Source organism: Anser brachyrhynchus (assembly GCF_964034855.1).
Source record: "Anser brachyrhynchus genome assembly, chromosome: 1".
Taxonomy (NCBI): domain Eukaryota; kingdom Metazoa; phylum Chordata; class Aves; order Anseriformes; family Anatidae; genus Anser; species Anser brachyrhynchus.
In genome coordinates, this window is record NC_137694.1 from 197,870,760 (window position 1) to 197,884,035 (window position 13,276).

A 13,276-nucleotide genomic window follows, 5' to 3' on the forward strand; every position below is an offset into this window, starting at 1 on the left:
ACAGGAGGAAATGAGAGTTTGCAAACAAGCATGTTGCTTCTGTGCAGACTGGCAGCAGTTCAGCACAGATGCACTTACACAAATAACTGGCTGCCAGCATGTGATACTCCTGGTGCAGATACATTTTCCGTCTTTGCATATCTGCAAAATTTCAGGAACTTGTTAGTTCATTTGAATCATTTTAAATGACTTACAGTATGACAGTGAGCTCAGTTAATAGACCAGTTTTTAAAGACACTCTACATGCATTTCTCAGTGATGTAGTACTATTAGTGCAGCTTTACAGTCACAGCAAAAACTGTGACTGATTGTGTTTGTGTGTGCAGACCATACACGTTTTAATCACTTTCTCATATACACTTGCCAATGTAGCATTAGTTATTGAAGTACTTAAAACTGCAGTTGACTGATTACATTAGTACTTCCGCCTTTGCTAACATAAATGAACTTTGATGGAGGTTAAGAAAAATGGTACCCTACAAGAATCTGGAATGGATAAGTAACAGATGAAATCTCTGTATTTTCTCCATATGTAATCAAATCTACATTAAAATTGATGCTTTGAGGTGTTGAGAGAAAGCTGCAATGTGCACTTTTAAAGACAGGTGAAAGTAAACATGTTCAGGAAACTTAACATTGGGGGAAAACTTCCTAGAAAGTGGCAGTTGTCAGAAAGTTGTCAGATCCATATTTTTGTAAGAAACACAATTATCAGTTTTTGCTTTTTCACCTGGGCCCTAGTGATTAGACAACTATGTTGGTTCTTCTGTTTTATCTCCTAGTTATAATGACATATAAAAGATACTGGGTGACATGCTACCAATTGAACAGGAATTTTGTCTTGGCAGGGGTCTTAAGGTACTTCATTAGTACATGTATTTAGTATTACTGCAATATTCACATATTTAAGCAAATCAGTTAAAATACTAATAAAATACTCATCCTAAGGACTGAGATGCAACAAATGATTTAAATGATATATTTACAAAGAAATGTTTAGGCATACCATCAAAACTTTCCAAATAGCTTAATTGAAATAAGTATTGTCCCATGATCTGGAAACTAACTAAATATCTGGCATGTTTTCCATTTCTTACACAATCAGTCCTTCACATGGTTGCTGGCACTTAAAATATTGACATTAGCCAAGCAAGTAATGTTTTCTCAGAATCCAGCTCTTGACAATGGTAGAAACACAGATACAGTTTTATGTGAGATTTGTATATCTATATGAGATCCAGTCAGATGACTGAAATAACTAAAAAAGCCCTGACAGGTGAGACTAAGTGAAATACTAAATAGTTGAACCTTATGTGTTCTCCAAAAAAGCTGCAGCTGAAACAAAATTAATGAAATACACTTTAGGTTGGGAAGTGTCAGGGGAGACATTGGATAGCGTTTCCTTGGTTCTTTTTTCATGCTAGTTTCTTCTTTATGGAAGAAGCAAACTAGGTAAACGCATAATATATGTTAGGTCACTGCTAATTATTAGATTTCAGATACAGTTTATGAAATAAATAGGAGTGAAATAATACTTTTTGAAGATCAAAGGAAATTCTTACTGTGCCTAAATTCCAATAGCGGTGCTTCATTTCTCTCATGGTATGCATTGGACTTACTTAATCTGTTCTATAACTCAGAGATGGTGTGCTGTATTCACTAGAACGTAGGAACATTCAAGAGCAGTTTTGATAATTGTGATTCATTTATGATTTGGTCAGCAGATGGGAAAAAAATTGTTCTGTCTTGGATTTATAATAAATGGTGAGTTGTTACATAATGATAAAGTAATTCCCACATTTTCAGTTAAAGTGGAAATTGGATCTACTGATAAAGCCTAAGTTATGAAGAGGTTTATAAGAGCAGCAGTGAACCTTAAAAGTGTAACTGCAAATTCTAAATTTTACAGTGTATTGCAATCTTGATTTGTAACACTTAATTTTAGATGTGTAATATTTAAAAGCTGTTATATAACTGTTATTTAATAATACAGGCTGTTAAAATGTGTATAGATCAAGCTATTAATTCCCATTTTGCCAATTAATTTATTGTTCCAGCATAAACATTGTTGCCATTACTGCTTCTACCCAAGCTTCTTAGCCTCCTTTAGCAGTGAGCACACATACTTGGGTGTGCAAATCACATACTAGTATCAAGAGCAAAGTTTAAATACTGACATCATTCTTGAACATATGAACACTTTCTTTGAGAGTTTGAAGAGGAGTATGTCATGATATGGCACTAACTTTAGTAGATAAGTATTTTTCTGTGTCAGCATAGGAGGAAAAGTAAAACTTGAACACCTGTAGCTTTGCAAGCTGCTTCTGAGCATTTGCTGGAAATGCATAGCCCATTTTTTGATCTTTCTGTGGACACGGGCTAAAAGGATCCAGACCATGCATAAATTCAAAGGGTTCCATAAAAATGAGGTCCAAAGAGATATTTTTTCAGGGGACAAAAACAACAACAACAACAACCAAACAAAAACTATAAAACCCACAAATATAACCGAAACCGTACACTTAAGCATTTCTTTGTAAATTAACTGCGCATTAAAGCATCAGATTGCCACAATGCAGAAATAATCTGATGCTTCATAGCTTTTAAGTAACAATATTAAAACTGGTGTTGCCTTTCAAAAGACTGAGTGCTTTTGTAGCTAATAAAGCCAAAGCAAGATGAGGAAAAAATGCAAATAAATGACAAATGTTCAAAATAAGTGTTTTGCTTCCTGCTCTGCTGCCAAAGCAAGACAGATTTTTAGTCATTACATTAATTTTGGTAACATTTCCTGTAAGAAGATATCCAGGATTAGAAATAATGGGAGAAATTAAATGAGCATGTCTTGTGATTTAGTGCGTTATTAAATACTTTTAAAATTCCAGGCAATGCATAAGACAATTGTTTGTATTTACTTGTTATTTTCTGAAACAAAAGAAACTGTTATAAAAACGAATTTTAGGAAGTCAGGTTTCTTTCATTAAAACTAAACAAGTTGTTCTTAAAAGTAAAGGTAGGAAGTAAATTAATTTTTGAAAAGATGTTACCACAGAAGCAAACGGATTGTTTCACATGTTTTAGCACCAGTCTTTTCTTGTTGTTAGAATAAAGTGGTCTTCTCCAGCATTTTCATCTGAGGAGTCATTTTCAGTTTGTCTTTCTCCTATTTAGAAAAGTTATTGGTGAGCAGTTGCTCGCTTGACCAAGTGCAGATAAAGGACAGAATAAGATTATAAAGAAAAGAATAACACCAGCTGAATAGAATAATTGTCTCAGACTTGTTTGCTCCTGGTGACATCAGATGGCTAACTCAGAGTAGTACCAATCTAAAAATAAATAAAAATCTAAAAGTTGTGCTGTGGATGCCTGTTATATTTGCAGGTCCACATCCACAATATTCTACAGGGAAAATATCCTGATATTGCTAGTTCCTACAGTTTATACATACTTTTTTATCCATTTTTTTGCTCTTAAAAGAAACATCTTTTATGCTTTCATGTAAGAAAATGAAAATACAGAAACGGATAGAGGATGGTGTGTAAAAATAGGAAAGATTTTAAAGTTAAACCTTAGAGGATAAGCTGAGGTGTAACGCGAAGATTTGCTCTGTTTTCTTCTTACAGCTTTGTTTACTCATTCAAAATTAAAATGAATCACAGAAATGATCACTATTATACAAAAGCATAAAAATACACTTTTTTGTTCTCTTCAAGAAAAATTATCATTGAAGCTTGTTTTGAGAAAGAATGTTATTATATCAGCTGGATTTCATGTTTTGCTAATAAATTTACTGTTCTGCTGGAAGCTAATTTCATTTGGAAGATTCCATTTTAATACACTAATGACAGCTTCTTCCTAACTGAGTACTTCAGAATTAAACAATAAACTGGAGTTGCCATTCCTAAGAGCTAACATAAACCAAAAAGTTACAGCCTTCCTCTGTTTGTCCTCTGTTGGCCTTATATGTTCAGCTGGTGTCTCAGCAGGTGTTGTGCAGAACTGATTCTCCAGCAGAGGTAATTTATAGCCTTAAAGGGCTATTTTTTTGCACTGCATAATGCCCCAACTTCTTTGTTCAGTTTTGTTGGAAACTCTTTATCAATCCATGCAAAAATAACTACTTCGCAATCAGGAACAATAAAGTACAAGGAAAAACAAGCAAACAAACAAACAAAACAACACAGAAGGAAATTTGTCCTCATTCTTGATTTACATTAGAAATATCAATTAATATTTTAAGAGGTTTGTACTGCCTGTTAATTATTTTCGAATGATGTAGATGGGGAATGTCACTCTTAAACAGGCCAAAGAAACTTTAAGTGGTAACAGATGATTATTTAAAAGCTAACAAAATGAAGGGGTCTTGTAATGAGTCAGTTATACTTTTTTTTGACTCCTCTGTTATTTTTGCAACATTTATACACAGAAATATTTTTGTCATGTTAGAAAACATATTAATCTTGTTTTTCTCTTGCTTGCAGGGCAGCACAATTATTTATGTGCTGGAAGAAATGACTGTATAGTTGATAAAATTCGTAGGAAGAATTGTCCAGCATGTCGCTTGAGGAAGTGCTGTCAAGCCGGTATGGTCCTGGGAGGTGAGCCGCTTTTCAAATCTCGTTCAGAAAAATAGACAGTCAAGAGCACTAGCTTCAATCCCTTGAGTTTAATATTTTTTCGATGCTGTAAGAGAAAGAACCACATTAAAATATTACTTTGGAAGAATTACCTGGTGTTTAAAATAAGTTAAAATGCTTATATTTTTTTTAATGAAAGTCTGGAAATCCTGAAACAAAAATATCTTTGTGTCATATAATGTTTCCTTACACTCATTTTGCTGCAACAACAGGAATTTTGTCTTTGGTGTGTATTTATTAATAGTTTTGGATCAGAGAATTCAAACTGGGAAAAAAATGAAGAAGCAAATTGAGATCAACGCTAATATCAGAAATCACTACTATCTCCTCTCTTTTCTGCTGTGCTCTCTGTCATTGCCTTGTGTAGAATTCAACAAGTTTATATCCTTCTGTTCCACCAAAGAGGACCAGGCATATATTTTTCCTTTTTTTTTTTTCTTTTCCCCATATTTTTCATGACAACTTTAGCTATATGAAGTTTTGGACCAGCACAAGGCTTGAAAATACATGGCTGAAACTATAAGAAAATAATATAAAGGTAGTAGAAAGCAAGAAAGAATATATTTTCAAATGGAATTAAAAATAATAAAAAAAAGGAACAGACAAAATATATTTCTAACGTTTTAGTTCATCAAATATTTCTCTCTCTGCATTTATGTATTGCTTTTTGTCCCCGAAGGAAGAACTGACATTATATGCTGTTGGTAATTTCATTATTTTTCTGTGTCTATGTCCATTCATAAATTAACATTTGTATGTAGTTTGCAGGCTGACATTTTGATTGCAGAGCTGTATGCTTTCAGTTCCTGTAGTATTGTACAGCTGCTGGAGTATTTTGCACACATGGTCGTTATGTCATTCTTACATTTTATACTTTTATCAGTGATGTAAATCAGTAGTTCCCTACCACTGAGCAGCTGTTGTTGGCTCTCTGCATTTCATCCTCCATAAGAGACAGTGCTGCAGCTCCAGGGAACAGCCTGTGTAATGACAGGAGGGAGAGGCAGTGCTGCAATATGGATTCTGTTTTGTGTTGTGCTTCTGAACCTCCGTGAGACCTTCAACACTACCTCTCCTTTGAGTCCTCTTCTCCAAACTGGATCCCTCTCACCCCACAGCAATGGAAATAGAACTGTGCCAGACATCAATGTAATTGGTGTTACTGTCTGTTGCTCCTTCCTGCACCTTGGGAGAGCAGTGCCTCCTCTTGGTAAAAAGAATGGAGCTGCCAAGTATATTGGTGGCACTGGACTGGGGAAGGAGGAACAAAATGAAGAGAACATGTTGTGGTGGTTTAACACCAGTAGGTAGCTCAGCACCACCATAGCACTCTCCCACTTCTCAGAAAAATGAGGGGAGAAAATATGATGAAAGAAAACATCTTGTGGGTTGAGATAAGGACAGGGAGATCACTCACCAATGACTGTCACAAGTAAAACAGACTCAGCATAGGGAGATTATTGCCTACTGCTATCAGACTAGAGCAGTGAGAACTAAAAGCAAACTAAAAACACCTTCTCCCCCCTACCCACCATCTTCTACCTCCTCGCCCCTGAGCAGCTCAGGTGAAGGGGGAATGGGGGGCTGCGATCAGTCCATAGCGCTTTGTCTCCACTGCTCCTTCACGGTCCCTCTCTGCCCCTGCTCCCCGTGGGGTCCCTCCCACGGGATGCCGTCCTTCCTGAACTGAGCTTGAGGGGGCTGCCCACAGGCTGCAGCTCTTCAGGAACTGCTCCCATATGGGACCGTATCTCCAGGTGCAGCCTTTCAGGAATGGATGACACCGAACAGGTACAAGACTATGGGACCCGATGCCATGCATCCTAGGGTCCTAAGAGAACTGTCTGAAGTAGTTGCCAAGCCTCTGTCCACCATATTCAGAAAGTCTTGGCAGTCAGGTGAAATCCCTGGTGACAGGAAAAAGGGGAACATCACTCCCATATTAAAAAAGGATAGAAAGGAAGACCTGGGGAACTACAGACCAGTGAGCCTCCCCTCTATGCCTGACAAGATCATGGAACCGATCCTCCTGGAAGCAATGTCAAGGCACATGCAGGACAAGGAGGTGATGCGAGACAGCCAGCATGGCTTCACCAAGGGCAAAACCTGCCTGACCAATCTGGTGGCCTTCTATGGTGGAGTGACTGCATCAGTTGACAAGGCAAGACTGACCGATATCATGTAACTGCACTTCTATAAGGTGTTTGATGTGGTCCAACATGACATCCTGATCTCTAAATTGGAGAGAGATGTATTTGAAGGGTGGACCGTTTGGTGGATAAAGAATTGGCAGGATGGCCACAGACAGAGAGCTGACAGTGGCTCTGTGTCCAGGTGGAGTCTGGTGACGAGAGGTGTCCCTCAGTGGTCTGTCTTGGGACCAATGCTGTTTAATATCTTTGTCAATGACATAGACAGTGGGATCAAGTGCACCCTCAGCAAGTTCACGTATGACACCAAGATGAGTGGTGCAGTCAATACAACAGAAGGAAGGGATGTCATAAAAAGGGACCGTCACAGCTAGGTAAGTGTGCCCACATAAACCTAACAAGGTTCAGCAGGTCCAAGTGCAAGGTGCTGCACCTGGACATGAGTACAGACTGGGAGAAGAACTCATTGAGACAGCCCTGTGGAGAAGGACTTGGGGTTCTGGTGGATGAAAAGCTCCACATGAGCCAGCAGTGGGTGCTTGCAGCCCAGAAGGCCAACTGCATCCTGGGCTGCATCAATAAAGGAGTGAGCAGCTGGTGGAGGGAGGGGATTTTCACGCTCTGCTCTGCCCTGGTGAGGCCTCATTTGAAGTCCTGCATCCAGGTCTGGGGCTCCCAGCACAAGAAAATTGTGGATCTGTTACAGTGGGTCCAGAGGAGGGCCATGAAGATGATGAGAGAGCTGGAGCACCTCTCTTATGAAGAAAGGCTGAGAGAACTGGGGATGTTCATCCTGCAGAAGAGAAGGCTTTGGGATGACCTCATTACAGCTTTTCAATACTTAAAGGGGGCTTATAAAAAAGATGGAGAGCAACTTTTTACGTGGGTGGATAGTAGTAGGACAAGGGGTAACCATTCTAAACTAAAAGAGGGTAGGTTCAGATTATATGTTAGGAGGAAATTCTTCACTCAGAGGGTGGTGAGGCACTGGAACATGTTGCCCAGAGAAGCTGTGGATGCCCCATCCCTGGAGATGTTCAAGACCAGGTTGGATGGGACCCTGGGCAACCTGGTCTAGTGGGTGGCATCCCTTCTAGGGATACCTGGCAGCGGGGTTGGAAGTAGATGATCTTTAAGGTCTCTTCTAATCCAAGCCATTCTATGATATGATTCTAGAACTGCTCCCCAGCACGGGTCCCCCACGGGCAGCAGCTCCCCCCAGACCCCCTGCTCCTGCGGGGGCTCTCCATGGGCCGCAGCCTCCTCCAGGCCACATCCACCTGCTCCACCGGGGGCTCCTCCACGGGCTGCAGCGTGGAGATCTGCTCCGTGTGGGACCCGTGGGCTGCAGGGGGACAGCCTGCTCCACCAGGGGCCTCTCCACGGGCCGCAGGGGAACTTGTGCTGCGTGCCTGGAGCACCTCCTGCCCTCCTGCTGCACTCACCTTGGGGGCTGCAGGGCTGCTTCTCTCTCAGCTCTCACCCCTCTCTCCCAGCTGCTGTAGCACAGCAGATTTTCCCTTTCTTCAATCTGCTCTCCCAGTGGCCCAACCAGCATTGCTCATGGCTCAACATGGGGCTGCTCCTGGGCTCTGCCACCCTGAAGCCCCCTTCCCCCCCACTATTCAACCCTTGCCATGCAAACCCAATACAGATGGCTGTAGAATCTTTCTCAGAGAGAAGTGTTTCACAGCTGGATTAGGAATCATAGACTATTTCAGGTTTGAAGGGACCCACAAGGACCATCGAGTCTAACTCCTGGCTCCACACAGGACTCCCCAAATATCAGACCATGTGTCTGAGAGCGTTGTCCAAATGCTTCTTGAACTCTGGCAGCCTTGACTACTTCCAGGTGGAACATGTTCCAGTACTCGACCACCCTCTCATTAGAGAACCTTTTCCTAATGTCCAGTCTGAACCTCCTGGGATGCATCAAACGTATGCATTTTGCTCTGAGAGTAGGTAGCTAAAGTGGAAAAAGGTTGAACGCTTTTGCTAGCAATACTAAATGCTATGTCTTTATTCCTGTGTCTTCATATGAGTATATAATATCTTCACACTTGAAACCAAAACCTGAAAATGAAGGTGCTCTGAGTCTTAGCTCTTTACCATCATATATGAAGAGAGTATAAACTTTCTCCTTCTCTTTAGATCACTTTTTTTTTTTTTTTTCCCAGCTAGTATTAGGAAGGTGTCATTTCTTTGTATTTAGTGCTAGGTAGTTTGTGTTGGTCTTTAGTCGTTTTCTAAACATACCCAACTAAAGCCGTCTTCCATTTCAGAGGAGACTATTCTGGTTCAGTTCAACTAGTTCTTGGAGGGGCATGTGATCTTGGTGGATCTCTGCCACGATATTTTTACCTGCTCCACCTTATGGTAAGAAGTGGTTTGGTAGCAAACAGGAAGAAGACAGCAGTGATGCAATGGAATAAATGGAATATCAGATGGAGCCGGGACTGTAGCATCTGAAACATATTTTTTAGTCAGTTGCATCAGGTCGAGTGTAGTATTTCATGTGCTCTTAGTAGCATCAGTAGTTCTAGGGTGATTAGGAACCTAATTCTTCTACACATATCAAAGTGGAACAACTAATGGTGAAAAGGAAAGAAAAGATAAATCTAGGCAAAAACAACAAGAACAAAAACCTGGATTAAGCTTGTATTATTTATGAATGAGGATTTAAAATTCAAACCAAAAAACTTCAGTATAAACAGTTTAACCATAATGCTCTTTCTACTTTTACTGTCATACTTCTTACTTTTTCTATTCTGCCATTTTTGACACTTCCTTAATTGCATCAAATGAGAAATATTACCTACGTACATCTTGCAGTGCTGATCAACACAGTATGACTCATATATGGGGCACTACTGTGCTTAGATAATTATCCTCAAAAGGTAAATGTCCATATCAAATTCCCAATTCATGGAACAAATTGCATACTTAGATATATCCTGAGCTATTTTTCAGAATTGTTCAGTACTTCAAATATTTTCCTTTGCTTACAGACTTTAGGATTTTTGTGCATTTTGTGATTTCTATCCTTCAGATGGAACTTTCATAGATGAACTTCTCTTTTACTCCTAGTTAGTTTCTTAATGCTAGCCTTCAGTTAAAAAACAAAGACCTTCAACGTAGCTTAATCAAGGTGAGAAAAGCTGAGATTTTATAGAACGTTAACTATGAGATTCTCTGTGGGAATATTGATTGTCTTTAAGTTCTATGTTTCATAACTGAATAAGTTAATCAATCCACTTTCTAATCTTCTACCTAATAGAATAATAGAAAGTTGTGTCAGGTCCTTGAATAAACACACACAGAATTTTATTTCCTATCAGTGGATCTGTGATTTTCCCAGGCTGACTATCACTGATTCCTTGTTCTGCTGTACTGCTAAATTATCACATTATTCATTGTTTCAGTCAGCTTTCAGTCCACATTGCAATGATTAGATGTAGACAAATCTTAATTAATTTTCCAGGTAATATTTTATGAGGTGGTGTCAAAAGGCTTATTAAAATCAAGATGTATTACTTCTGCTTTTCTGCTTTGTTCCTCTATTTTCTATACACCCTCCTAAGGTGTACACAGCTTGTTCTCCTACACAAAACGTAAGAGCACAGTGACCTTAAAGTTGGAGCCGTAGTGTTCTGTCAAGAATAATAAATTGTTGACGTATTCCACCTGATTAGAGGGTATGGGAAAAGATAGTGAGATGTCAGCCTTTTACTAGAAATCGAGCCATTTTAAAATAAAATTTCCACTATCAATCATGTCTGATTTGCTGTTTGATTCTGTATACCTAGTTAAAAGAACACTAAAATACAGAATTTTGTATTATGGAGAAAATCATAATATACTTGTTATTGAGATAAAATAGATTTTAATTTTGTTATTTATTTCTTGTAGGTACACGTGGTATACAAATACAATATCACTTTCTATTTGTAGTAAATCAAGGGTAAGGGAACTGTGAGCAGCAGGAAGCTGCTTCAGTGGCTGGCTATCCTACTTAAATTAATAAAAATGCTACAAAGAAAAGGTATTCTGTCTAAATGTGCAGATTGGTTTTATACTAAGATGAATAGTTGCCAGAGTGGATTAGTATTCTTTTTACATTATAAGACTTATGAGAGGCATTTGTTTATCTTAAATCAGGAAATTATATGAATGTTTTTGTAAGCTGCAGTTGAAAAACTAGGCTGTAGTCAAATATTTGTTGCTTCCCCTATGTCCTTAAGAGTTTGCATTAATTTGACATGGTTTCCTTGTGGTAGACGGAAAGTTTGCTGTGAGTTATCAGTAGTCACCTCTCCAGCAGATAGGTAACAAGTGAGGTTGCTTTACTGGTGGCTGTTGAGCAACATAATTAGAAATAAACACATAAGTAATTCTTCAAGTCAGTGCAACATTAATTCCAATACATTCAATCACTTGGAAACATGGGTACTTATTAACTACTAACATTTCCATGTGATAAGTACTCTGTTTGGTTTCCTTCTTTCTTTGTTCTCTGAACTGTAAAAGTATCTGAAACCATTATTTCAGAAAATACCTGAAATCATTATTTATGAACTATCAAATGCATTGTTCCTTCTCTGTTTTCCCTCATGCCTAAACAATACTTAGTGGGAAATTCCCAGCATTTTTAGTTCTATATATAGCTTTGTTATGGTAGAAATTGGTCCTAGGTCTCTTGAGATATTATCATACTGCCTTTTCTTCTTTCTTTTTTGTTTTTTGTTTTTTTTTGTCTGGTTGGTTGGTTGGTTTGATTTGGTTTGGTTTGCTTCAGATATATAAGGTATAAGGTATAAGTCGGCATTTGGTTCTTTAGGAAGGAGTCACTGATCAGGAATATTTATATCCTTACTTCAAGTGATAAAATGAACATAAGATTGTTGGGGCACTTGATACAAAGCTAATTAAACTCACGGTCAAGTCAGTGGGACTATGACTTTTGACTTCATTGGATAATGACTGTTCCTGAAGAGCTTATCCTTCTTATTTATGCTATTAATATCATGTTTCTTGAAATTTTCTTTAGTATACTCTCTTTGGATTTTAAATACTCTTTTAATTTAAATTGAAGTTTTTGTCCTTTTTTGTCCTTTTTTTAAAAAAAATGATTAAGTATGCATATTTGTGATAGGAAAACACTAAACGCTTTTTTTGGGTTGCTGTCTGGTCCAAAAACAAGAGGATTCATTCTGTCTTCAGCTATACCAGCAGGCATCAAGAGTAGTTAATTAAAGTCATGGACTTTGGTCTATATAAAATATATAGAAATAAAAGGAATATTCCCGTGGTTGATGAATTAATCTAGCTTGCTGTTATACTATTAATGCACTAATTAATGTTTTGATAAGGTCAGTGTAATTCTCTAATTGTTCATCTTCGATACTCCAAAATGGAGACACTGGATTTTCATAAAATTTATTATCTTGTATGATATGGGAGCATCTGAAGAAAATGGAATAGACATGTTCCTAAGTAAAGCTACTTTTATTGAAGCTTTCTGTTTTAGTATGTAGCTTAGGAGACAGAAATTTTCCAAGGAGGGAAGTAATTGATAAGTCTGACTATGCTAGTGTTTCTACATTCCTTCTGTGACCAGCTGAGAAAGGATTCAGATCACGTGCTGAAGTTGAGGTGTGCTTCCTTACTCCACTGTCCTAGAGCCTCTCTTGTGCATGGGTTGCATGGGTTCATATCTCTGTTTCATTTCTTTAGGATGCGCTATTTCCCTTGTATAATCTTTCACTTATAAATAAAAGTACTGTTTTTAGAAGATAATTTGATATGCATATTATAAATGGAATTTTAATTCAACCAAATACGTACACACTGTTACACTTCTACTACCTTTCACCTCCAAAAGTAAATTTTAGAGTGTTTCTTGCATTTTGCCATTTTAAAAGGCAGTTTCTCAGTGGTTCAGCAATTTGATAGTCAAGGATTTTATTTTCAGCCAGTAAATTTGGTGCATCTCTTTTTCTACTGTTGTTAAAGTATGGCTTGGCAGAACTGAGGAATTTAATGATCTAACAACAGATTTCACCTTTGAGGGTCTATTTAAAGGGAATGTGTTCCATGCAGGGATCTCTACATGAGTGTGACTTTTCCTTGAAACATGTAATATCTTTCTGAGCATTGTTGCCTTTGAGCCTGTGCAGGTTTGATCTTCTGTGTCCATATGGTGCACCGCGAGCATGTTGCCATGAAAGAAATTTGAAGAGTTGCTACCTAGAGCTATGTGTGTTTACACAGACATACCAGATGTAGTCTTTGAGTTTATTTTGGGAAAGCAGTTCAAGGTGGTGTTTTTTGTTTTGTTTTGCCTCTTGTTGTTGTTGTTGTTAGTGTTATTCAAACCACTGCAGTATTGAAATGAGAATTGCACTCTAGAAAGTGAAGGGTTTTCTAAGTGTTAACATGTTTTTACAGTATCTGTTGATTTTCAGTCATCCTTCAAATTCTATTTTCATT

General features: G+C 38.1%; 1 protein-coding gene across 1 annotated transcript in view; it reads left to right on the forward strand.

Moving 5' to 3' along the window:
• The window catches only part of PGR (progesterone receptor), a 40,577-nt gene that overhangs the window by 12,395 nt on the left and 14,906 nt on the right, over positions 1-13,276 (forward strand). The window contains exon 3 of the mRNA XM_080592598.1: positions 4,482-4,598. Within this exon, the coding sequence (XP_080448724.1) occupies positions 4,482-4,598 (117 nt within the window). The remainder of the gene's footprint in view (positions 1-4,481; positions 4,599-13,276) is intronic.